Source organism: Hyperolius riggenbachi, chromosome 5 (assembly GCF_040937935.1).
Source record: "Hyperolius riggenbachi isolate aHypRig1 chromosome 5, aHypRig1.pri, whole genome shotgun sequence".
NCBI classification, from domain to species: domain Eukaryota; kingdom Metazoa; phylum Chordata; class Amphibia; order Anura; family Hyperoliidae; genus Hyperolius; species Hyperolius riggenbachi.
The window spans coordinates 335,269,126-335,297,014 of NC_090650.1; the positions used below are offsets into that span (position 1 = coordinate 335,269,126).

At 43.1% G+C, this 27,889-nt stretch overlaps 1 protein-coding gene across 3 annotated transcripts in view; it reads left to right on the forward strand.

Moving 5' to 3' along the window:
- Positions 1-27,889, forward strand: part of LOC137517724 (chloride channel protein C-like) — a 187,748-nt gene that overhangs the window by 113,633 nt on the left and 46,226 nt on the right. For all 3 annotated transcript variants that reach the window (XM_068234745.1, XM_068234747.1, XM_068234746.1), the window contains exons 16-17: positions 2,132-2,298; positions 3,113-3,289. In XM_068234745.1, coding sequence (XP_068090846.1) covers positions 2,132-2,298; positions 3,113-3,289 — 344 coding nt within the window. The remainder of the gene's footprint in view (positions 1-2,131; positions 2,299-3,112; positions 3,290-27,889) is intronic.

A 27,889-nucleotide genomic window follows, 5' to 3' on the forward strand; every position in this document is an offset into this window, starting at 1 on the left:
AATCATTCAAACATTGATTAAATAATGTATAGAGGAGTATTGTACAAATAGCAATTTTATTCATTTAGTTACATTCAACGAGGCAGGGCGCACACTCATTTGCACTGCCACTGTGGCTTTTGTAGTCAATGTCCTGCTTAAGAATCGCACGTCGTGCGCGTTCTGCATTGCTTAGAGAGGAAACAGGATTTAATGTGCAGCTGGTGATCCCATCGTTTGTGTGCTGAGAGCGTGTGAGTGATGCAGTGCCAATTATTATTATTATTATTTATTGTAGTTATATAGCGCCAACATATTACGCAGCCTGCACAATAGATAAAAGGGTTAACATACAAGGTAGGACATACAGGAAACTCACAACAAAACAAGATCATGCAAATGATGTGCCAATGAAGCACATACCCGGCATGCTGGGGTTCAGAGCGATGATGCTTAGGGCCAGCCGGTAGGAGATGCTGTGGTCACACACATCGGGCGGGGGGGATAAGGGTGTTGGGTTGCGGGGTGTCTTCCTCACAATGCATTGCTTCAGGTGGCAAAAGTCTAGAACCGGCCCTGAGTTTTGAGGTGTAGGATGATGTGTATTTTCTTTCTTTGCTACCTTTCATTGTTTGAACATCATTGCCAAGACTAAATCTTTATACATATTGAACTTACTTTGTTTACAGAAGCTTTAAAAGCAGCCAGTGAGCAATAATGCACATTTATGACATTACTGATTGTTTTGTGTAAAACAAGATTTGACATGTGCCCCTTTGCCTGTTTGTTTGCACACAGTGTGCTTGAACTGCACTCCATTTGCAGCCTCAGCTTCTGGCCTGTCGTACACATAAAGGGCTGTTTTCCACTAGGAACCACAGTGGCGCTGGGATTTTACCCCCCACTAATACAGGTGCTTCTGATGTGATTTTCATGCGATCTGATTGGTTTTCCCGTGATTGTGATTTGCGATAGGAGAGTGATTTGCCATATCACAAAAAAAGCGCATAGCACCACAATTTCGATGAGATTTCCTTGTGCTTCTATACAATCTACATGAGGGGTAATGCATAAAAAATGCAGCAGAACTGCCATTTCACACGCACTAGCCCACCCCCTCCCTAAATGTGATCACTCCCCTGCCATTTGCCCCTTTGCTTTATTGCATTAAGACATGGTTTATAAATTATTCTCAATGGCTTAGAAATAACTGATCCTAGCTCTCTGAGGTCTCATCTGGTCCTGAGGGGTTATTCCCATTGAAAGGGGAACTGTATCCAAGGATTGAACTTCATCTCAATCAGTAGCTGATACCCTTTTCCCATGAGAAAGCTTTTCTTGAATAGATCATCAGGGACGTTTGTATTGTGCTGAACCCCTCCCACAGTAGGATGTTAGGACCTAGGTCCTGACATCACACTGTGGGAGCCTAGTTGCATTGTGGGAAATAATGGCTGTTTCCAGCTGCAAAACAACCAGTATCTCCCTCTGTACGTATGTATATTTATAAAAAAAAATTAACCTTTTAGTCTATCGTATTGCTAGGGGGTGTGGTTATAGATAACGGCAGCTGGTGCTTTTTTTTTTTTCCCCATGTCTGCCAGTATTAAAGATGATTATGTGCAGGCTGATTGTGGATCAAACAATATGAACAAATTACACAACGAATATCATTTATTGATCTCTTTTCTATTTTTAAGCTTCTCACTTGCAATGTATTGATTTATTTTTTCCCCCTTTACACTGATGTTCCTCCTTAATTTGATTAATAATTTAAATCTTATACCTGGCTAGTAAAATACTGTAGCTTAATTTGCAGTTGTATCAGTGTTGTTACCATACTATAAATTGGTGTTATCAAGTTCCTTATACACAGAACTACAGGATTCATTTACTAAGTGTGTATTTCGCTTTATCCCAGTGAACAGCTCAGCTTTGTGAATATATAGCACTCACAACTTTTTTTTTGTTTGTTACCAATAATATTATATCTACACAATTAGCTGGGGGAAGGGGGGGGGGGGGGGTCATACTAGTGTTAGTATCTATGCTCTCATGACTGTTTCTAGGTTTGATTTCTGCTTCCACAGCTTCTGTTGTTTTTATATTTTAGATATTTAAGATTGAGAATTGTGTTATTTTGTTTTCTTAGGTGGAACTCACGAATGATGTGCAGTCTATCCTGCTGATAATGGTGGCAGTAATGATTGGCAAAACAGTGGGAGACTACTTCAATCATTCCCTCTTCAGCTCTTTATCGCATCTCAAGGGCTACCCGTATTTAGAAGCAGAGCCCTGCATAGTCCATGGGAAGAGGAAGTAAGTATTCTGAATGTAAAAGTAAGGATTGACAGATGACTTCCCTTGAGTGACCGATGTATTGATCTAGTGACACCTGAGCAATCTTTAATGACGTGTGGTGATCTAGTTTCCTCCAAAAGTAGAGCTTTGAGTTTAAGAAAGGCCAAGCCTGGCCATTCCTAATTTATTTCTGCCTGATTGGATCACTTTTTATTGATCCAACATATCAATTGAGTGGTAGACCAATCAGAATCCTCCCTGAGGAGGAATGTTTCCTATTGGTCTTTTTCAACCCATTGGGAAGCCCCAGGCGTCCATCGGTATTGCGGCTCTTTACCCCAGCAATAAATTCAAGCAGTGGTGGCAATGAAGAAGGTGACAAGACAGAAGGACAGATGAGGGCAGAGGGTGACAAGACAGAAGGTGACAAGACAGAAGGTGACAGATGAAGGCAGAAGGTGACAGAAGAAGTGGACAGATACAGGAAGCAGTCTAGTGAGAATTGGACATTGCACATTAGTGCAGGACCAGGGTTTGCCTTTTGCTTCTGCTGCAGTTTTAAATGAACATGTTTAAAACAAACAAATCTGAACGGCTCCTATAGATAACATGGGATCCAGTGACTTGTCCGTTTGTCCGCTATTCTCCGTTGCAGGGAATGGAATGTTTTTATGTTTAGTGTGGAACTGGCCTTAGTTACAGGTACAGGTACAGCTGTAAAGGCGTGCGCCCAGTGTAAGGTGGCACACTGTTCACTTTCCGTATGCAAGCATTTATGACACTTCCATAGCATTCTGCTGAATAATATATATTTTAACTCCCTCCATGTCAGGGTAAATCTGGAGCTTTTCACTGCCCGGGATGCCATGAAGTCTTGCGTAGTCGTCCACGTTCGGGAAAAGGTCTCCTTCCTTGCGGAACTTCTGAGAGGTACCAGTCACAATGGCTTCCCGGTGGTCTTTAGCCCGGGGCCTGGCAAGGATGAGGTCTTCACTGGAACAATCTCAAGGTAATATACAGAACTGCATACACTACACTTGAAGTCATATATATTGATTAGTAAACATTTTAAAGGTATTGAAAAATCTACTTTCCGATGAAGCCATCATTCATCCTCTAATTTTTTGATGAATATGATAGTAAATATTCACCAAAGTGTATGGCGCGGCACCCCCTAGCAGGGATCTCTGTGTGCTTAAAGAGGAACTTTACTGAAAGATAGTAGTAGGGGTGGAAAAAAATAAATCAATACACTGCAAAATGAGAAGTTAAAAAAATTTAAGATGGATCAATAAATGATTGATACTCGCCGTTTAACTCATACATATTGTTTGATCCACCGTGAGCCTGCTGGTCATCATCTTTACTACTGGCAGAAAAAAAAGACAGCACCAACTGCCCTTATCTATATAAAAACCTACTAAAAATGTGATAGGCTAAAAGACCAGCCACACAGACTCCCCCTAATGATCTGTTTGAGAAAAGGTAAGAATTTCTCATGGGAAAGAAAGTATCAGCTACTGACTGGGATGATGTTCAATCCTGGGTTACAGTTCCTCTTCAAGTAAAGGTGCGTACACACGCACTACATCCGTCAGACCCTCCCGCTGGGCGGACGTTCAGCCGACAGTAGTGTGTGTGTATGAGCTGTCGGCGGACTGATAAGGGTGTTCCTGAACGCAGTGCAGTTTCTAGGCTAAAATGCACCCAGGGCGAGGGTGTAAAAATTGCGCCCCCCCCCCCCCCCTTGGGTTAGATAGGTAGGTGCCTCTCAGTATAGGTTAGATTAGGTAGGTGCCCCCTAGTATAGGCTAGATTAGACAGGTGCCCCCCAGAATAGGTTAGATTAGGTAGCTGCCCCCAGTATAGGTTAGATAAGGTAGCTGCCCCCCCCAGTATAGGTTAGGTAGGTGCCCCCAGTATAGGTTAGGTAGGTGCCCCCCAGTATAGGTTAGATAGGTAGCTGCCCCCCAGTATAGGTTAGATAGGTAGCTGCCCCCCCCCAGTGTTGGTTATATTAGTTAGCTGCCCCCCAGTGTAGGTTAGATATGTAGCTGCCCCCCAGTGTAGGTTAGATAGGTAGCTGCCCCCCAGTGTAGGTTAGATAGGTAGCTGCCCCCCAGCGTAGGTTAGATTAGGTAGGTGCCCCCCAGTGTAGGTTAGATAGGTAGCTGCCCCCCAGCGTAGGTTAGATTAGGTAGCTGCCCCCAGTATAGGTTAGATAGGTAGCTGCCCCCCAGCGTAGGTTAGATTAGGTAGCTGCCCCCAGTATAGGTTAGATAGGTAGCTGCCCCCCAGTGTAGGTTAGATTAGGTAGGTGCCCCCAGTGTAGGTTAGATAGGTAGGTGCCCCCCAGCTTAGGTTAGATTAGCAGCTGCCCCCCAGCGTAGGTTAGATTAGGTAGGTGCCCCCAGAATAGGTTAGATAGGTAGATGCCCCCAATAATGGAGGGGGGAGCCGCAGGGAGGGCAGCCCGACCTCTCCCTCCCTCTCCTCTCCCGGGCGCCCTCCGTGCTCCCCCCTCAGATGCAGAGTCCGTGAGCAGCAGGGAAGCGCTGTTTACAACTCACCGGCTGCCTGGCTCCAAGCGCTGCTCTCTCGCCGCTGGTCTCCTCTCTCTGTATACATACTGATACACGCTGCTTCCGGCTACAGGAAGCAGCGTGTATCAGTACGTATACAGAGAGAGAGAGGAGACCAGCGGCGAGAGAGCAGCGCTTGGAGCCAGGCAGCCGGTGAGTTGTAAACAGCGCTTCCCTGCTGCTCACGGACTCTGCATCTGAGGGGGGAGCACGGAGGGCGCCCGGGAGAGGAGAGGGAGGGAGAGGTCGGGCTGCCCTCCCCGCGGCTCCGGCTCCCCCCTCCATTATAGCGCCCCCCTCCCAACAGAGCCCTGGGCGGCGGCACGCTCCGCACGGGGCAAGAAACGGGGCTGCCTGAACGATCCGCTCAGCGGATCGTAGCCTTATCAGTCCGTGGACAGCGCGTACACACGCACTACTGTCGGCTGAACGTCCGCCCAGCAGGAGGGTCTGATGGACCTGGCCGTCGTTGCCGGATGTAGTGCGTGTGTACTCACCTTAAGGCAGACTCCTCTACTCCAGTGGAATCTAGTACAGCAAACAATTTGATCACATTTTTACACTCAGAGGGTGTATTCAAAGTACTGCAAACAGCTTTCTTGTATCAGCTATGTGTAAATAATGTTACTCTGCTGTTATCTGAAATCATCTCAGGCTTACATTTATTTGGGTATTTCCCCACAGGGGATTGAATGGCTAGGGTGAAACTGATCCATGTAATGCTGGGTACACACTATGAGATTTTCTGGCTGATTTATAGTCAGATCTATTATTTCCAACATGGCAGATCTGCTTTCCGATTGATTTCCTATTGAAGTGAACGGAAATCAATCTGAAAATGCTCGGAAATCGATCGGAATGAAGATCGGACATGTTGGAAATAACCGATCTGACAGTATATCGGCCAGAAAATCTCATACCTGTACCTAGCATTACGGTATTGGTATCCATTAGAAATACAGTTAAGTGTTTTTGTGATGACAGATGTAAAAATGTAGTCATCCCTTATGGTGACTGCACTGCCAATCTCCAAATTTAGGGTAAGGGACATCACTGTATCGCATGAAAAAATCTGATTGCCCATTAATCAATTTAGCAATAACAACATGGCTATCACAGTGCAATCTACTTTTCTTCTCACTTTTTTTTAATAAACAGGCCGGTGTTGGTGATTTGAGTATGACCTTCCTACATTACTGAAATGCGTGATGTTTTCAGATGTTTTGTTTACAGCGTTGCTAGTAGTAAGGGTTGCGTCAATATTTTGTTATTATTTATCTGTGCTACATGGAATATTTACTGATGTCAGGTTTGTAAAAATGCTATAAAATAAAAATCTGCTGATATTTAAAGGTCAAAGTTGGGCCTGACCTGCTTATAAATGAATTTGCGTCTAGTGAAGTATCTCTAGCACTGTATATAGAATTGCACGGTATTGCTGGAAGTAAACATGATGTAGAATTAGTTAGAGCCACTTATGAACAGTCACCGCATTCCAGGAAATAATAAACACATTCTGAACTAAAATGTTAGTATAAAGAAGCTCTCACTTTGTCTGTAACTATTTGCAGCTGCTGCCTCTGTGTATTCCCTGATTGTATTCCTTTGCAAATAATCCTGTCTGCCACAACAAAAATGATGATGGATTCCTACGGTACATGTTGTCTTAACAAACCTGGTCTGTGAATCAATCTGTCATTCCGGTATAATAATGGAAAATGATTTACAGAGGCCTTTACATACAGTTCTGGGTGGGAGAAGGGAAGACATCTGGATGATTTTAAGGTGACATTGCTGTGACTTCAGATTGCTGTTGAAGGATATTTCACTTTCATTAAGAGTCATCTGACATGTTATTGTCACACAAGTGCGTTTCAGGCTGGTTTTACTCCTGGCCACTGTATTTGCGGTGAGATGCTCCGCCCCTTCACATTGCATCACAGTGCACAAATCGTCATTCATATATGGCAGAGTGGGCCAACACTTATGCATAGCACCTCCCCTCACCTGTCTCCGCCCCTCGCCCAGTGACGTACTCCCTGCTGGACAGGAAGTACGTCACTGGGATTCCCGGCTTCCCCATCGTATTTGCACTGCGGCTAACAAATTAATAATTTCTGGATTGCTCATTGACTTCCATGTATTCTGCCACTACTGGTTCTCCACAGAATTCCGACCGTAATGTGTTGATGACTTTGTGGTAGGACGGCGGCTGATCAAAAACTTCCAGTGCAATGTGCCTTGCTAAGTGTACTAAGCCCCATAGGACTTTCATTGCTGTTGAGTTACCGTGCATGCAGAAAGGATAACGAAATGCAAAGAAAAGCGTCCTAGTATAAAAGGGACCTTAAACAAACCCGAGCAATGGAAACTGTTCAGTAAGTCCAAAAATGCAAGCTGCTGCTGGTCAAAGTAATCAGTAGTTTCAGATGTGGAGCCTACCAAAGATAAAAGCGAAATGAGCAGATATGCAGGCATCAAACCAACAAACGTTGATATGGGTAATACCTTTAGTTTCAAAAGGTATTTATTGGACAATATGCTCATTATTGCATTAACAGCTGATCAAATATTCCCCAACTTGGGGACATAACAGCAGGTTTCAACATAGGAAATTGTAACTTAAAACATATCATTCCACACGTAGCTACAAAAGCATAAACAGTGTGCTTGGCACATGAGGCACGGCCAAAGCACCAAAAAGAGGTCTTAGTTGATAACATGTCTGCTTATATGACAAGAGGTCAGGGAGACAGAATCAATGAACGGAGACCAGGATTGTCAGTATAATCTAGCCAAGGCTGCCAAGTTTTAGTGAATACATCCATTGTATCGTTAACTATTGCAATTAGTCTTTCAGAAGTTAGGATGGTAATACCTTTAATGACTAAACTGTACATGGTTTATTTCAAGCTTTCGAACCATCAATTTTCTTCTTCAGGCGTTATACAGAACTGTATCAGAATTGTACAGTTCAATCTGGTTCTGTATAATTCCTGAAGAAACCTTGCAATAAAGCGCGTACAATTAGTCATTAAAGGTATTACAGGGATGAAGGTTTGTTGGTTTGAGGTCCGCATACAGTGGGATGCGAAAGTTTGGGCAACATTGTTATTTGCCTTGATCTTCCTGTATAAATCATTGGTTGTTACGATAAAAATGTCAGTTAAATATATCATATAAGAGACACACACAGTGATATTTGAGAAGAGAAATTAAGTTTATTGGATTTACAGAAAGTGTGCAATAATGGTTTAAACAAAATTAGGCAGGTGCATAAAAAAATAAATGGCATCAATATTTTGTAGATCCTTCTGTCGCAGAAATTACAGCCTCTAAATGCTTCATGTAGGTTCCAATGAGAGTCTGGATTCTGGTTGAAGATATTTTGGACCATTCCTCTTTACAAAACATCTCTAGTTCATTCAGGTTTGATGGCTTCTGAGCATGGACAGCTCTCTTTAACTCTGGGGACTGAGATGACCATTCCAGAATGTTGTACTTGTTCCTCTGCATGAATGCCTTAGTGGATTTTGAGCAGTATTTAGGGTCATTGTCTTGTTGAATGATCCAGCCCCGGTGCAGCTTCAGCTTTGTCACTGATTCCTGTACATTGGTCTCCAGAATCTGCTGATATTGAGTGGAATCCATGCATCCCTCAACTTTGACAAGATTCCCAGTCCCTGCACTGGCCCCACAGCCCCACAGCATGATGGAACCACCACCATATTTTACTGTAGGTAGTAGGTGTTTTTCTTGGAATGCTGTGTTGTTTTTTCCTCCATGCATAACGCCCCTTGTTATGCCCAAATAACTCAATTTTAGTTTCATCAGTCCATAGCACCTTTTTCCAAAATGAAGCTGGCTTGTCCAACTGTGCTTTAGCATACCTCAAGCGGCTCTATTTGTGCTGTGGGTGGAGAAAAGGCTTCCTCTGCATCACTCTAGCGTACAGCATCTCCTTGTGCGCCGAATGGTTAAACAATGCACAGTGACTCCATCTGCAGCAAAATGATGTTGTAGGTCTTTGGTGCTGGTCTGTGGGTTGACTCTGACGGTTCTCACCATTAGTTGCTTCTGTCTGAGATTTTTCTTGGTCTGCCACTTCTAGCCTTAACTTGAACTGAGCCTGTGGTCTTCCATTTCCTCAATATGTTCCTAATGACCCATACTCACGGGTTACATTTGTGGCCTGTTGCTAGCACACGGGAGCGTGTGCGCGACAGGCCGGCGTCAGCTCGTCGCCAGGTCCATCCGCATACACACGGCGGAGGGACCTGGCAACTGATGCGAAGGAAGCTGTCGCTGATGTTCCTCCCCCCGCCGGAAGCTCAGGGTATTTCTTGCTGACTGCTGTCGCTAGTCCGCATACCCACGCGGACTAGCGACAGTTGCGGCGGAGTTGCGGCGGCAACTGTCGCCAGGCGATTGACCGCACCAATCGCCTGGAGACAGCAGCGGCGAGCGACGGTTCGGGGTGCGCGCCCGTGTTGCGCCTCATACTCACAGGCGACCTGTGATCGCAACACACGCGCACCACGTATTGCGGCGACAATTGTAGCCCGTGAGTATGGGCCATAACTGTGGAAACAGACAGTTGAAATCTGAGACAGCTTTCTGTATTCTTCCCCTAAATCATGATGGTGAACAATCTTTGTCTTCAGGTCATTTGAGAGCTGTTTTGAGACCTCCATGTTGCTACTCTTCAGAGAAAATGAAAAGAGGAGGGAAACTTACAACGGACCCCCCTAAATACTCTTTCTCATAATTGGATTCACCTGTGTATGTAGGTCAGGGGTCACTGAACTTACCAAGCCAATTTGAGTTCCAATAATTAGTGCTCAAGGTTTTGGAATCAATAAAATGACAACAGTGCCCAAATGTATGCACCTGCCTAATTTCACTTAAACCATTACTGCACGCCTTCTGTAAATCTAACAAACTTTATTTCACTTCTTAAATATCACTGTGTGTGTCTCCTATTTGATATATTTAACTGACATTTTTTATTGTAGCATCTAAGGATTTATACAGGAAAATCATGACTGTTGACAAGGTTTCTCAAACTTTCGCATCCCACTGTATCTGCTTTATGACTAACACTGGACTATACTTTACTTAGGTTAGGTGCACAGATGACATAACATGAAAAGCTGCATTTTATGTTAATGTTGTGTGCGTGTGTTTTTGGTGCGTTTGCGTTAGCGTTTTTTTTACTGCAGATGCATTTTTCAAGCGTTTTGCGTGCATTTTAATGCGTTTGCGGTTTGCATACACATTTTTCTTTTGTGTTTTATGTAAATCCTTAGGAAGACAACAAGAAGCAGAAATACATCATACATGGGGGCGGAGCCAGCGCTCGATGCAGCTAGACGTGTTCTAACTGAGCTCCTGCACTGCCGCTTAAATCCGGGGCTAAAATCCTCTACCACTCTATTTTTGCTCATAGCAGACCACCCGGACTCAGCAGAGAGACACCCCTGGGATACTTTTATTGCAATGCCGAGAGAAAAGAATCATCAAACGCCGGCCGAGAAGCTTGCACGTTTCCAGCGGCCTAGTCCCCAAGATGGCGGCGCGGCCTGCAGCCATGAAACAACTATAGCCGAGACGCATGAAGACAGCTCATCCAGCGATACCGAGGCTCCACTACTGGTACCGATTGCGGAGGGGGAACAACCCACCCTGGCTGTCATATATGCTAACCTTCTAGCAGCTATAGCCGAGTCTAAGGCTTGCCTCACGACCAAGATTGAGGAAATGCGGGTGGAGGTAGGCCTCCTGAGACAGGACTTAAGCAACCTGCGTCAGCGAACCACAGAGGCAGAAACCAGAATCTCTACCCTAGAGGACCAAATGAAACCGGTCCCAGGACAAATCCTAAGCCTCCAATCATCAGATACAGCTACCTGGGAAAAAATAGACGACATGGAAAATCGCCTTAGGCGCAATAACGTTCGCCTGATCGGATTACCAGAAAGGGAAGAGGGGACCAATCCTGAAGCTTTCATGGAACAATGGGTGAAAAACGTTCTTGGCACAGAGGGCCTTTCTAACGCTTTTGTAGTAGAACGAGCCCACAGGATTCCAGGCCGCGCACCACAACCAGGCGCTCCAGCAAGGCCTTTCATCGCACGCTTTCTCAACTTCAGGGACCGAGATATCGTCCTGAAACTAGCACGAGAAAAGGGAGATATTTTCCACGGGAACGTTAAAATCCAAGTCTTTCCGGACTTCTCGCTTGCACTACAGAAACGAAGGGCTACATTTTTTGATATAAAAAAGAAGCTTCGGGATAAAGACGTTCCTTACTCTATGATCTACCCAGCCAAATTACGAATCATACACGACGGCAAAACCCACTTTTTTGATAACCCTAAAGGTGCACTACAATTCTTCGAACAGAACTTCAAGGACCGTTAAGTATCATTCTGTTTTTTTTCTTTTTTTATAACTTTCTCCTTTTTGCACTGTACGCTGTACTGGGTTACACTGGGGACACGGATGCTGTTTGTCTATGCCCTTCCTTGATGCCTATGCAGAAATCGCTTTTTATACACGGATTTCATATGCAATCCAATACACTATTGAACTATAGATTATAAGTCCTATTTCTCTCTCTGTTGGAGTTTTCTCCTTTACTATATATCCTTTCTCTACAGGGTTAATTAATATGGAATCGGTCTACTGTTTGCATTATATATGTATGCTTTGCTTTTAGTGGCATTTATATGCAACTGCGGCTTAACAGTGAGCCATGCTGCATACCCCTGCAAGTGGAGTAATCCACAAGTCAACCAGCAAACTTGCTGCAGGCAAGCAATCTTTTCTTAGGTTATATGTTTCTTATATTTTCATTTATTGCCTGCAGGTGCTATGTACACTATATGCATATCTGTTTGATTTTGCACTTAACCACATTTTCTCCTCTAGGTGGGAAATGTATACTGTAGTTAGGTTTAGTAGATACATGTTAGTTTTGGGGGTTAAGAGAACAAAAATAATATGGAGGTGGCTTTATTATATACATGGGTGTGATTTAGTGAACCGTGGCTCTGAGACTGACCTAAAAAATATCTTCCAACTGCCAAATAGGTAAGAGTCTTAAGATTTTATCATGGAATGTGCGGGGGCTGGGCACCACAATGAAGCGGAACTTAGTTTTTACCTATGCTAAAAAATATGACCCAGATATCCTAATTCTCCAGGAAACCCACTTAACCCTTGAAACCATACCTAGAATTCGGAAACACTGGGTGGGCTGGTCCCAGCATTCAGTATTCACCTCTAGTTCGAGAGGGGTATCAGTGCTGGTGCACAAACGTCTAAAATGGGAACCGCTATCCTTTAAATTAGATCCAGGGGGAAGATATATATATATTCATGCAAAAGCTGACTCTCTCACTTTAAAACTATTAGCTGTATATATACCCCCATCCGCTTCATTGGAGGTGCTTCGCCCAGTTATCCCTATGATACTAAATGATGGCCAAACTCATGTGCTATGTATAGGTGACTTTAACTGCACTATGAATGATGAGAGGGACAGGTTTCCATGCACTGCTAGCAGACGGACTCAGAGGTCCACACCTCTGGCAGATTGGTCGAGGTCTCTGGACTGGTCAGATGGATGGCGCATCCTTAATCCAAACTCTTGTGCATTCTCTTGTTATGCGCCTGCTCAGAAATCGCTATCCCGAATCGATTTGGCACTAGTTAATACTGAAGCACTTCATATATTAAGAAAGATAGAATATTTAAATAGAGGAATTTCAGATCATTCTCCTTTATTGATATCCTTATCAACCTCACAAGAAATCATACGACCAACATGGAAATTGAATCCCTTCTGGCTAAGTCTTTTTCCACAACCAGATCGCACAATAGAACAAATTACGGATTATTTCTCCATGAATATAAACACTAGTGCTGAACCGATAATATGGGAGACATTCAAGTGCTATCTGAGAGGATGCATACACTCTACAATCTCTTATATTAAGAGGGAGGCCAGTGCAAAGGAAAACGACCTATCTCAGAAATGTTCTGAACTAGAACAGAACTACATTAATGACCCGTCTGACCAGTCCAGAAGAACTTGGCTGCTAGCACAACGTGAATTAAATATTTTTTTAAATCACAAGTCCAAACAGAAAATATTTTTCACAAGACAGTCCTATTTCGAAAATGGAAATTTTACCGGTCGCTTGCTAGCTCAAATGGCTCACGGACATAGAGAGTCTGCAACGATTACAAATATTCAAAAGCAGGATGGGTGCCTGGTCCGGACCACTCCAGAGATACTGAAAGCCTTCACTCAGTTCTATAAGAAGTTATATACCTCTCAGATAGACACATCCACAGATGACATGAAATCATACCTAGCTGACTGCCAATTCCCCAGTTTATCTGAGGAACAAATTAAATCCCTTGATGCCCCCTTCACTTTAGATGAGATAGATGTAGCTATTAACTCTCTGCAATCCAATAAGGCCCCAGGCCCTGATGGATTCCCAGTAGACTTATATAAAAAATACAGAGAAAGTTTAACACCAGCGCTTCTCAACCTATTTTCTTCAATCAATTCGTCCTGGGAAATCCCAGACAGTTGGAATGAAGCCACCATAATAGTTTTATTGAAACCGGGTAAGGATCCACTTCAATGCGGGTCATACAGGCCGATTTCCTTACTAAATTCCGATTATAAGATTTTTACAAAACTCCTCACAAATAGGCTACATAAATGCATCCTAGATATAGTCCATCCAGACCAAACTGGATTTATGCCAGGAAAAAGCACTTCAATAAATATAAGACGTACATTGGTTCATTCTCAGATTCAACACAATGTAACAGGGGACAGGGCTCTGGTATCTTTGGATACTATGAAGGCTTTCGATTCCATAGAGTGGGATTTCCTGCTTGTATGTCTGGAGAGGTTCGGATTCGGCCCCAACTTTACTAATTGGATAAGGACCCTATACAGATCCCCAAAGGCCAGAATTAGTATCAACGGTCAGGTGTCAGAATACTTTACTTTACAACGCGGAACTCGCCAAGGGTGTCCCCTTTCCCCGTATTTATTCTCCTTGGCTATTGAAGCCCTAGCAATTAAAGTAAGGTCCTCCCAGTTACTACGTGGTTTAACACTAGGCTCTTACACAGACATTATCGGCTTATATGCCGATGATGTCATATTATATTTAGAAGATACATATTCCTCACTACGGGAAGCTATGTCTATCATCAATACTTTTAGCCTATACTCTGGACTACGTACAAACTGGGACAAATCCTGTATTATGCCCTTAGACAAAGAGACTATTAGCCTTACAATAGATGAATGCCCCCTGCAAATTGTGAATCAGTTTAGATATCTTGGAATTATAATCACTAAATCACCCAATGATTTCTATAAAGCTAATATATTCCCATTAATTCAAGAGCTTTCTGACAAATGTAAAATATGGGGAAAACTGCCTTTAGCAGTAATAGGTAGAGTGAATATTCTCAAAATGATCTCTCTTCCAAAGATTTCATATATTATGCAACACTCTGCAATCCCAATTAAAAAATCCTTCTTTACTAAATTAAACAGTATAATCTCTACATTTATTTGGGGAGGTAAGAGAGCGAAAATAAGGTTACAATCACTCATGAGGCCCATGGACGAGGGAGGGTTGAGCCTCCCGGACTTCTACCTATACTACATGGCAGGTCAGCTTAGGTTTTTACAGTCATGGATGCCAGGTCAAACTCCTATTCCATCAGAAGCTCTTTTGGCAGAGTATGCTCCAAATAAAAATTTGTTCACTCTACTGGAGTCAGGTGCAAAAGGGACTATTCACCCTCTCACTCCTTTACATAAATTGGCCCTGCAGGTGTGGAGAGGCGGCAAGAATATATATAAATATAAGGAAATACCTCCAGAAACCCCACTTTGGTTTAATCCTTCTCTGCCACATCTATTATCTCTTCCAGATCCTACTTTCTGGCAAACTAGAGGATTATATAACTTAGTTCATGTGACCTCCAGCAGTCAAGAATTTTTGTCCGCAACAGAAATTGCCCGTACATATCAGGTGCCCAGCCCCGCACTACTTAGAATTTTCCAACTCAGACATGCTCTCAGAGCACAATTCGGCAACCTGCGAATACAAATTTCAGAATATCCACTAATAGGTGTCCTTAGGACACAAGGTATGCAGGGACTAATTTCTTACCTTTATACTCACCTTTTAAATGCCAAAATAGACTGCCAAACAATCTCAGGAATAGCCAAGTGGGAATTAGGTGGTATAGTAATCGAAGAAGATGAATGGGATGATTTTTTTCTATCGGTCAGATTGTCTTCTGTAGCTGCACACAACCGGTTGATTCAACTTTATATATTACATCAAGCCTACTGGTCTCCAGCTTCAATGTATAGCAAAAAACTTAGGGATAATGACAACTGTCCGAAATGTGGCAATACTAACGCAGATTTCATTCATTTAATTTGGTCGTGCCCAATAGTAGGAGATTTTTGGAATCAAGTTATTAATATTTTGTCCGCTTTTTGTGACCATCCACTAACAATATCCCCTAAGCTTTGTTTATTTGGCTTGATGGACGAAATAGAAGGTCAACACCACCATCGGATATTTATCCGGGAATCTCTATTTCTTGCAAGGAAAACAATAGTTCTAAGGTGGCTATCTCCTGAATCACCACAGATATCTCAATGGAAAGCTTTAATTTTAGAGACCATACAATTTGAAAAGGTGGTATATTCACATCGAAATTGTCCCAATAAATTTGAAAAGGTGTGGAGTAATTGGCTAGAGTCTCAGAGCACGGTATAATAACAGCCACTACACAACAACTATTTCTTTCACAGTTGTTGGGAGATGTTATCTCCAAATGACTGGGAATTCTACTCTCTATAGTACACCCCCAATATTCGTTTGAACTAAGGTTAGTTAGTAGTTATTGTAATGTTAAGTTTCCTTTAAGTAAGAGGTCTCCACCAGAAATGGACCAACCAGACAATGAGGATCTCTATATTTTATTCTGTAATGTATTCTTGAATCAAATAAGTAAAGAACAGTGACAATTAATATCATATGTCTGATATGAGCAATGGATATGGTCATATGTCTACTCAAATTGATATGCTACGTATGTATCTTTTAATAAGTATGTCTATAATTCCATGAATACGGTGTAACATATGGTCACTGTGATATACATGTTGTATATATATGTTTCTATAATAAAACGAATTTAAAAAAAAGAAATACATCATACATTTTTTTTTCAAAAAACGCATAGAAAAATGCATGAAAAACGCATCTAGAACTCATACCATTGCGTTTCCATTGACTTTCATTATGTGCGTTTTTGCTGCGTTTTTGAAGATTATGCAACAAAACCAGAGTTTTTGAAAATGCATGCATCAAAAACACATATGAGTTTTTGATATGTGTTTTTTCCTGCGCCCCATAGACTCCCATTAGCGGCAAAACAGCAGGGTTTTCAGCAACACTAGCATTTCTGCTATGTGTGCACCTAGCCTTAAAGAACTGAGCAATGTTTTACAAAATTGGTCATTGAATAGGCATAACATTTGTAATGTATCTTTTGTCTTTCAAAAGCTATATTCATAGAAAGCTAATGACTGTAAAATTTGATAGACAACAAAAACACAAAGTCAGGCAAATCAGCTAACTAGTAGTGACTATGCAGGCTATAGCTGACATTGCAATCCCTACTGCTAACCTATTAACATACAAAGATAATTAGAAAGACTTTACTATATGCTGGATACTTTCTTTATTGGACTTAAAGTGGATGCGAGATGAAAAACTAACTATAACAAGTAACTTGTCAATATATTTTATCGGAAGTTTAGATCATTTACACAACAAATTTAGCTTCAAACAGCTTCAACAGTATATGATGACTTCTTCCTGTGATACAATGACAGCAGCCATGTTTTGCTTGTGATCATTACACAGGCAAGCTGCTCTGTATCTCCACCTTTCATCCTGTGAAAACTTAATTCCCCTCACCTCCACCCTCCTCCCCTCTGTCTCTGAAATCTCTGGCTAGTAGACTCCTCCTCCTCCTCCCCAGATTGAGCTACCATAAGCCCTTGCTACATGGGTTTTGGTGGGAATAGTTCTGTAGCGGCGGCCTGAGCGCATGCGGATGAAGAAGCGACTACCGGGGTGGAGGGGATCTTGCGCAATCCTGTTTGCCCTAGATCGTAGCCTGGATGCATGGAGGAGGTCCAGGGGAGGCAGGGGTGTCCCAATGATTCTCTCCGCAATCTTGATCACCCTTTGCAGCTTGTACTTGTCACTTGCGGTAGTGCCTGCATACCATACGACGATAGAGGAGCAGAGGATAGACTCGACTGTGGCCGTGTAGAAGCTCGTCATCAGCTCCTGGGGCATGCCGAACTTCTTCAGTTGCCTCAGAAAGAACAGCCTTTGTTGTGCTTTCTTTTGGCATTTGGTGATGATTTCTCCCCATCTCAAGTCGTTGGAGATAGTTGTACCCAAGAACCGAACGCTAGATACCTTGGCTACTTCAGAGCCTTCGATGAGGACAGGATTGAGAGGTGGAGGGCGCTTCCTGAAGTCTTCAATTATCTCAACGGTCTTTGCAGCGTTTAAGACAAGCTTGTTGCTCTTGCACCAGTTGCAGATACGCTCAATCTCGCTCCGGTAGGCGTGTTCGTCCCCACCGCTGATGAGTCCAAGGATAGTGGTGTCATCCGCGAATTTAATAACCTTGACACAGTCTGTGGTTGAGATGCAGCTGTTTGTGTACAGAGAGAACAGAATCGGGGACAGAACACATCCTTGGGGAGCGCCCGTGTTTGTGGTTCTTTCCCTGGAGGAGCAGCTACCGAGCCTTACTAGTTGCTTCCTGTTGGTGAGGAAGTCCTTGATCCACGCGCAGAGAGTGTGGTCAATTCCAAGTCGCACTAGGTTGTCATACAGAATGCTTGGACAGATAGTGTTGAAGGCAGAGCTGAAGTCTAGGAAGAGGATTCTAGCATAGGTGTCCGGCCTGTCTAGATGTTCCATGATGGAGGCCAGGCTAATGTTGATGGCATCCTCTGTAGATCTGTTGGCTCTGTATGCAAATTGGAGTAGGTCTAGGAGAGCGTCCGTGGCAGCCTTCAGATGGGTGAGGACCAGTTTTTCAAAGATCTTCATGACAGTTGAAGTTAGGGCAACAGGTCTGTAGTTGTTGAGGTCTGTGATGCCCGTTTTTTGGGGGATTGGTATGATGGTAGACCTCTTGAGGCAGGAGGGAACTTTGCCCTCCGTCAGGGATTTATGAAATATGGAGGTGAGGACAGGAGCCAGCTGACTGGCACAGGTTCTCAAACAGGTAGAAGACACTCCGTCCGGGCCAGGGGCCTTCCTGGGGTTCAGCTTTTGGAGCTGACTAAGTACCTCCGCCTCTTGGTCTGCCACTGGCACTGAGAAACCCTGAACCACTTTAGAGGAGGTGGTTGTGGGAGGCGGGCTAGGAGTGGTCGCCTATATCCCAGGATGGTTGGGTTTGCGTTCAAACCTGCAATAAAACTCGTTGAATTAGGGAATTGGGGTATTGGAAAAAAAAGTATTTGGCTTGAGGAATGCCCTATAAACCCTATGTAAGAAACACAATTATGCAATGAGTAAAAGTTTACCTTGGATCCATTTTAAGCTCCTCTTCAAAGCAAATCTCAGCAGCTTGTACAATAAATGTAAAAACATTTGATATCCCTGTTTAACTCATCTCAGTCGGCAGCTTTGACTGGTATGGTTGCCTCTGCAAGAATGCCTTGTAGAAACCAAACTCTGGTTGCGATAAAGTACATTTCCCATTAGAGAAACTTGTGCCTGGCTGTCATCCTAATAATTAGATCGTCCTGTTCAATATTCTTACTTTATTAAGTTGTTTAGCCTGCTTGATAGTTCACGTAACTTAAGCAGCAAAGCATGGATGAAATGAGGCATAATGTGAAGGATAATCAGATGTTCTGTTTGTTTCAAAATATGTCAATAATTATCTTCCATATGTCAAAAAAAAAAAAAGTAAAGCAGTAATACGCATAATTCATTAAATATTAAGCTTCACGCTAATATTCATTAACTACCCTGGCGTTCTATTAACTGCGCCAGGGTGGTGGCGTAGCAGTTGTTTTTTAATATTTTTATTTTTAAATCATGTACTGTAGCTAGCCTAGCGCTAGCTACATGATGCCCCCCTCCCTGCGGCGTCTGCCCTTACCTCTTGATCGCTGCCGGCACGTACCCACGTAAGGAAATCCCGTTCTGAATAGGATTTCCTTGAGGGCTTCCCCGTCGCCATGACGACGATCGCGATGGCGTCATCGACGTCGTGACGTCAGACGGAGTCCCGATCCACCCCTCAGCGCTGCCTGGCACTGATTGGCCAGGCTGCGCAGGGGTCTCGGCTGGGGGGGGGTGTTACGCGGCGGGTAGCGGCGCATCGGCAGCAAGCGGCGGCAATCGTCATCAACATGCAGCAAGCAAAGTGCTTGTTGCGTGTTTTAAAAAAAGAATTGTGAAAATCGGCCCAGCGGGGCCGGAGTGGCGCCCTCCGGCGGTCATGGACGAGCTGAGCTCGTCCATACCGCCAAGGAGGTTAATGACACACTGACTATGTGGCAGTTATTGTGGGGGTCCTCTGTATGTGATGTTATATCAAACTGATATGATTATAAATGGATGGGTGGATTGTGTGGATCTCTTGTTCTATCAGTGATATCTTCATCCTCACCTCTTGCGATTGAATTGGCTACTTCGAAACTCCTGAGTTGTGAGTAGAACTGGAGGGTTTAGAGATAGTTTAAGAGTTAGGCTCCATTTCCACTAGAGCCAAATTCTGCTGAATATGCAGCATTTCCCAGCATGCGTGTTGCACGGTGAAACGCTGCCTGTGTGGCCATTGCCTTGCCGTCCAGATCGCATGCCATTGAGAATATGGACAGCATGCGGCAGATTTCTGCGGCACACACTCAAATCCCTAGCCGTGCCTGGCATAGCTAAGCGATCTGGATGCAAGCGCGCATCACTTCAAGAGCCGGTGTGTGTCCTGGAAGACGCACACTGCATAGTGGAAACTGGGCCGCAAGGTGTGAAGGTAAACATTAGTTGGCAACTTATATTTTCCCCAGAGAACAGTATTTAAGAGATAATCCAGAGTAATGCATGATCTCTGGAGCCTACATACATGATCTACTTAAAATTAATCTATATACGTAGGATACTCTGTGTGCATTTGTGGCAGGGTTTCCAACATTTCTGTTTTCATTGACAAAAAATGTTTAATAATAAAATAAAAAATGCTAAGGAAAAAACATTTTTTAAACTCAGAAAAATTACAGTTTAAAAAACATTTTTCCTTTGCATTGTCAAAATCAATTATCTTAAAAACTACAAGTTCTTTTAGGCTGGTTTCACACCAGGACGTTGCGTTTTAGGGGACGTTATGGTCGCATAACGTGCCCCTAACGCAACGCCTGGTGCTCTCTGATGTGGACGTCAGAGTGAGCCGCGTTGTGCAGCTCACTCTGGCGTCTGTGATGCCGTGATGCGTACTCTTGGACGCATGCGGCATCACGTGGTCCCGCCCGGCTAATCGCCGCACAGAGCGGCCGCTCCAGGAAGTAAACACTGCACGTCACTGAGTGCAGTGAATATTAATTAGCCATGTGCCTGGCCGCTCTCCACTCCTCCCCAACATTACTGCGCATGTGCAAGCAGTCTTACGCGGCTCTGCCGCTTATAAAGTACTGCATGCAGTACAGTCTGTTATGGCGCAGCGTTACTGAGTAACGCAACGTGGGCACTGTGAACAGCCCATTGATTTTTCATTGCTGTGCGGTGGGGTGCGTTACAGGCTGTTCTAACGTGCACCTGTAACGTCCCACTGTTAAACCAGCCTTAGAAAAAATTATCTTTTTGTCCCAATATTCCCCTTAAAAAGTAACTTTCGGGCATAAAATCAGAAATCAATTCTTTATTTTTATCTGGTAAACAAGTAATAAGGATGCTAACTAGGCAATCCAAAAGTTAAAATCTTTATTACTTTTCTTGTTTATAAATGATCATTCCCCAGTTTACCTGACTCTTATTTGGTACGCTGCCTCAAAAAGGAATGCGACCGCATAGGAACGCGACGCGAAAGCTACTGAAAGCCTGACCGCGCAGCCGCCGCAACGCCCCCAAACGCGACGCCACGCAGACGTCCGTCTGAACAAGCCCTTAAACTGCTATGACAGCTAAAAGCAGGTTACCAGATTTCTGTGACAGGCATATGTAACTGTCAGCCTGGGTTCTTACTGCTGTGGCAACAATAATAACCTTTACACAAGGTTATGAAGCAATAAAGACAATGTGTGGATGAACAATCTATCTGCTGAGGATTATACAATATCACATCTACCCCTGTGTGCTGAGACCTGACAGCCTTACTAGAATAAATCAGGTGGATATGGGGAAATGGAGATCCAGTGATGGAGATGAAACATTATTGATTTGACAGAGCTCTAGTATTTGATAACTGTAAAAATAATATTATATTCCCGGGGTGTATCGCTGCTTTGTCGGCATTAACAATTGCTCTGCAGCCCGTGAAAGAGGCTAGCTACTTTGTTCTGAAAACCATAACAGTTCAGCTAGTAAAACAGAGACTAAAGTGGCCGGACAGTGTAATGGTAAACTGCTCTGCCTCTGACACAGTCCACCTGGGTTCAAATCTCAGCTCTTCCTGTTCAGTAAGCCAGTCAGTAAGGAGTGCTTGGGCAAGACTGCCTATGGAGCGCTCTAGGGGCTTGAGCTCAAGTGCTTTGAGTCTGCCAGGAGAAAAACACAATATAAATGTTTTTGTACTACTGCAGCCAAAGTGATCAGCAAGACTGCCAGGCAACTGGAATTGTTTGAAAGGAAATAAATATGGCAGCCTCCATATCTCTCTCACGTCAGGTGTCCTTTAAAGGATGAATCACCTTAAAGTGAACCAGAGACGAAGCACCGTCATGTATTTTACCATAGAAATCAGTGGGAACATTAGAGAAAACACTTACCCTGCTCTCTGTTTCATCCTCACTGCTAAAAGTGTCTCTTATCTAGCTGAGATAAGAATCCCGGACTGAGCATTGAGTCTGGCTTTGCTATAATGACTCAGCTATAATGATTCCTGAGCAGAGCCAGCTTGGCTTGGACTTGAAAAGACCCCAAAGAACACAGTCTCAGCTATAATTATCCTATAGCAAAACCAGACCGACTCCTCAGTCGGGATTCTTATCAGAGGTGATAACAGGCAAATTAAACATAGAACAATGAAACAAAGAGCAGATTAGGTGTTTACTGCCATGTTCCCATTGATTTATAAGGTAAAATACATGAGGGTGCTTCATCTCTGGTTCTCTTTAATATATAATTTTCATAACAAACAATTACAATTTCATAAACTTCCATTTCAGTCAGGGCCAGAATTATACTTTTCATCCCCATAAGCCTTATAAACATGCTAGATGGTTCTTGGCTGAGGAAGTCGTCGAGTCTACCTCTGCCGAGAATCTAGCATGTGTACAGTGGACCCTGATAACCCTGGCGAGAAATCCAGACTGACAGAGTGTCTAGTCCAACTCCAGACCAACTCTATGGCTCTCCTACTCACCCCGCCTGTTCCATGCTCCTCATTATGCGCTGCACTGTCAGTCGTCCTCCTCCCTCCATAGCAACTGATCATGTCATTAGCCAGCAGGCTACAGAACCTATCCCTGAACTGTTGCCTGAGAGATTAACTTCCGATCCCATTTCCTATATCTTGTACAGCAACCATCTTGCTTCTCCACACTTGGCTTCTTTGTAAACAGAAAACCGCATTTTAAACTAGAAGGCATATGAATTGTTTTCTTGTAAATGTGGTTGGAAATGAAAAGTTGTTCAAACAATAAAAGGCGCCCACACCCAAGACTGCTACTGACTCAGGCACTTTATATTGACCTGAGGAAGCGGGCCACTACCCGTCAAAACCGTTGTCTTTTTGTACTCCATTAAAATTATTTCTACCTAAATGATTGGTTCCTTAAAAAAAAGGCAAAGGAAAAAAGAAACGATTAAAACAGGCTAAAACGTTTCCATTTCATCGCCAAAGGCTGAATTCCTGTTACTGGAAATTTGGATTACAGTTTATGCCTCTAAAATATCATGAAAGGGGCAAATATTTTTCACACCACCATAATTATATAACCCTTTCCTTTAGCAAGCTCAAGTCTATCTCTCCACTACTGGTAGCCAGTTTTGCCAATTTGTAGAGTGTAGAGATAGGTATCTTAAACCTGTCCTTAAATGTCACCAACGATGCATGTTTCATGGATCGCCAAGCACGATCACAAGGAAGTTCTAGGTAACTCATTTGATCCCTTGTAAACCCACCATCAGTGGCTGGTGCCGGAAGGCGTGTCGGAGAACCACTGATGTGGAGGACACATCGGAGAGATTTTTTTTTTTAGGATTAGCAAACTCTCTTGGTCTGCCTTCTTTATAATTATTATTGTTAGTTGTTTATTTTAAAAATAAAACCTTCTTATTGCTTAGTTTTTATGTACTATTTTTTTTCCGGTGACTTGCTGAAGTCATTGTGTGCGATATTTTAGAAAATGAAAACATGCAGTTCATGTCATCACAGACAAGCGTGCAAGATGGTCGAGCAGCTGTTCCTGGTAATAATAATGACACCACTGCTGAAGCAAACATTTTCACCATGATCCATGAGAACACTGCTTCCAAACCACATTGTTTAAGTAAAGCATGTTTTCTGCACAGTAAAGAGGGATGTCACAAAGCAATAAGTAAATCCAAGTGAATACAGTTTAGAAAATATGACATAGCTTGAAACTCTAAAGCTGCTGAATACCGTAACAGATCTCAATTCTAAGAACAATTGATACCAAGTACTGTATATACCATGTTTTATGAAGGTTTATTAAGCTGGTGTCTTCTATGGTCATGGAGACAAATAACATTCTTGAGGCTCAGCAGGGCAGGCAGGATGTTAACCTTGCTTAGAGTGAAATTCTATACTATGTTCACCCTATGGGTTCTGTTATTTTGTCCCATTACCTTCCATAATGTTGCTCAAAGTAAGGGATACCGATACATATCATATGAAAGAACTATAATTTTGTTGTGCAAGATTTATAATTGGACTGGGATATGGGTAAAACTATGCTTAAGAAAAAGAAAATAATAGGTATGACATAAAAACACCACCTGCAGGCGTCAACGTATAAATAAAACCAATGCACATTTATGAAATATAAGGTTAAAAGTGTATTCACTCTAAAGAATAACCTCACCGTAGAAATAATCATATACTCTTATTTATAGTCCCATTTCATATAAAGGTAAATGCACTAATTAGTGCTAGAACGTTACTTTAATATGTGTGTATGTACAGTATACACCAGTGTATGTATATATATAAATATATATATATATATATATATATATATATATATATATATATATATATATATATATATATATATATATATATATATATATATACACACATAATTTTTTCTCCTTCAGTTCTCCCCTAGGTGATATTTTCACATGTTGTCAACAAGAGAATACTCAGAATGACTTTGACAGTATTTTTTAGTTTCAAATTGTTTATTGAAAATTTCAAAGAAAAACTTACAAACAACGAAAAGGCCCCAAAAGGGACAATGCATATTAATAATACACAAAATGGACAAGAACAGAACACAACAATGTCACGATCGAGGAGTGTAGTCACAGGTTATCATAAGTGCAAAAGCATCAAGGGACTAGAGGAAGTACAGTACTGATGTATATAGGTGGAGTGATTGACTAGATAAATTAGAATGATAAGGCATGTGAGTGGAGGCCAAGGGAGGCGGAGCAAGCTAACCAAGGCTGCCAGGCTTTTGCAAATATTTAAATAGTGTCGTTAACGATCGCCAATAATCGTCCTGAGATAAGAATATCCATAATGATAAGGTCCATGACATAAATTGATAAAATGGGTTGAAGCTATTATCGGGTAATGTGTAAGCTGACAGCTTTGGCAACATGCTGGGACAGTCTGTTTGACAGTACTTTTTACTTGCTTTTTGGTACTTTTTCAATTGCAGAGTGCTGTAAAGTTATTTTAAACAAAAGATAAAAAATTACCACCTAGGCCTACAATTGAATTGGATAAGGGCCAAGGTCTGATCCTGCTTTCATTTCTCTCTCTCCCCCCCCCCCCCTATATGCCCACAGTGGCGCACGGAAGGGGGTGTTCCGGGTGTCTGGAGCACCCCCCAGCACCGAGACCGGACGTGGGGCTGCCGCATGGCCCGGCTGGCTGGGGAGAGAAGAGAGAAAAAAATGATGGTGGCGCCAATAAGGGATGCGGGAGCCGGCTTTATTCCTCGCTCCATCCCTCCCTCTGAATTCCCCTCACCTGCGGTGAATGTGTGCCCGGCTCCCCCATGAGTGTGTGCGCAGCGGAGCGGTAGGTCCTCTTACCGCAGATCAGGCGCACCGGCAACTAGTCTCTATGTTTCCTGTGACGTCATGGTAAACAGGAAGCAGGAGACTCCAGTTGCCGATGCGCCTGATCTGCGGTAAGAGGACCTACCGCTCCGCTGCGCACACACTCATGGGGGAGCCGGGCACACATTCACCGCAGGTGAGGGGAATTCAGAGGGAGGGAGGGAGCGAGGAATAATGCCGGCTCCGGCATCCCTTATTGGCGCGGCTGGCGCCTCCATCATTTTTTCCTCTCTTCTCTCCCCAGGGCAATCTTCTCCCCACACAGGGGCACCTTCCTCCACCTATCTAATCTATACTGGGGGACATTTACCTATCTAACTTATACTGGGGGGCATATACTTATCTAATCTATACTGGGGGGCATATACCTATCTAATCTATACTGGGGGGTATATACCTATCTAATCTATACTGGGGGGCATATACCTATCTAACCTATACTGGGGGGCATATACCTATCTAACCTATACTGGGGGGCATATACCTATCTAACCTATACTGGGGGGCATATACCTATCTAATTTATACTGGGCATATACCTATCTAATCTATACTGGGGGGCATATACCTATCTAATCTATACTGGGGGCATATACCTGTCTAATCTATACTGGGGGGCATATACCTATCTAACCTATACTGGGGGGCATATACCTATCTAACCTATACTGGGGGGCATATACCTATCTAACCTATACTGGGGGGCATATACCTATCTAATTTATACTGGGCATATACCTATCTAATCTATACTAGGGGGCATATACCTATCTAATCTATACTGGGGGGCATATACCTATCTAATCTATACTGGGGGGCATATAACTATCTAGCCTATACTGGGGACATATACCTATCTAATCTATACTGGGGTGCATATACCTATCTAATCTATACTGGGGGGCATATACCTATCTAACCTATACTGGGGGGCATATACCTATCTAACCTATACTGGGGGGCATATACCTATCTAACCTATACTGGGGGACATATACCTATCTAATCTATACTGGGGGGCATATACCTATCTAACCTATACTGGGCATATACCTATCTAATCTAGATAGGTATATGCCCCCCAGTATAGATTAGATAGGTATATGCCCCCCAGTATAGATTAGATAGGTATATGCCCAGTATAGATTAGATAGGTATATGCCCAGTATAGATTACATAGGTATATGCCCCTCAGTATAATCTATATTGGGCATATAACCATCTAATCTATATTGGGGGACATATACCTATCTAATCTATATTGGGCATATAACCATCTAATCTATACTGGGGGGCATATACCTATCTAATCTATACTGGGGGGCATATACCTATCTAATCTTTACTGGGGGCGGCATATACCTATCTAATCTATACTGGGCATCTACTTATCTAATCTATACTGGGGGCATATACCTATCTTACCTATACTGGGGGCAACTATATGGGCTACCTATACTGGGGGGGGGTCCTATAGCTGGCTACCTATACTGCGGGCACCTATACCTGTCTAAACGTTGGGGGCACATTTTACGCCCTCACCCTGGGTGCAATTTAGCCTAGAAACTGCTAGTATTTGGCCCCACCCACACCATGTTTTGGCCACGCCCACACGCCGCTTTCAGGAATCCCCCCCTTGGAAATCCTGGATTTGCCCCTGGCCCAGAGGGAAGATGTCTGGATTTCCTGATCTTAGCTTTTTACCATCAGGCCAACTTTTGCACTTTCCTCTTTCACTCTCATCAAGAGATTTCTTAATTTATCTTCACCTCTGCCATAAGAGTTGTATCATCAGCATATCGGAGATTGTTGATATCTCTTTAAAGCAATCTTCATTTCCAGCTTTTGCTTCATCCAATCCAGCATTTTGCATGATATACTCTGTATATAAGTTAAATAATAGGTTGACAATGTACAGCCCGGAGCAGTGCTTTTCGATGATGCTAGATTTGGGCGTAGCCATAGACTATAATAGGAATCAGTCTATAGCGGCGCTCAGTGAGTAACGTCGGTGCCATCAGAAGACGGAGCCGAGGTTGCTTAAAAATTACAATAATTCAGCCTCCAGCAATAGCGGGAAGCCGAATTATTTCATTTCCTACCATCCATGGCGGCCTGGAGGGGGAATAGTAATTAAAACGGCCCGGACTTGTGCAGAAGCAGGATCAGCCTTATACCGGCTGTATCCTGCGCCCAAGTCTACCGGCGCCGTTTTCAAATGTACTCGTACAGCCTTGTTTTACTCCTTTTCCAATATTGAACTAATCTTGTTCAGTTTTCACAGTTGCTTCTTGACCTGCATACAAGTTTCTCAGGAGATGTGTTTCTCACTAGACCTCAGAAGGCATACATTTGAAATGGCCACGGCCAAATTTCTGCACAGGGTGAAGCCGAAGGAAGGCTCACCCTTCTGCAGGCAACCTCCTGGGTAATGCTATC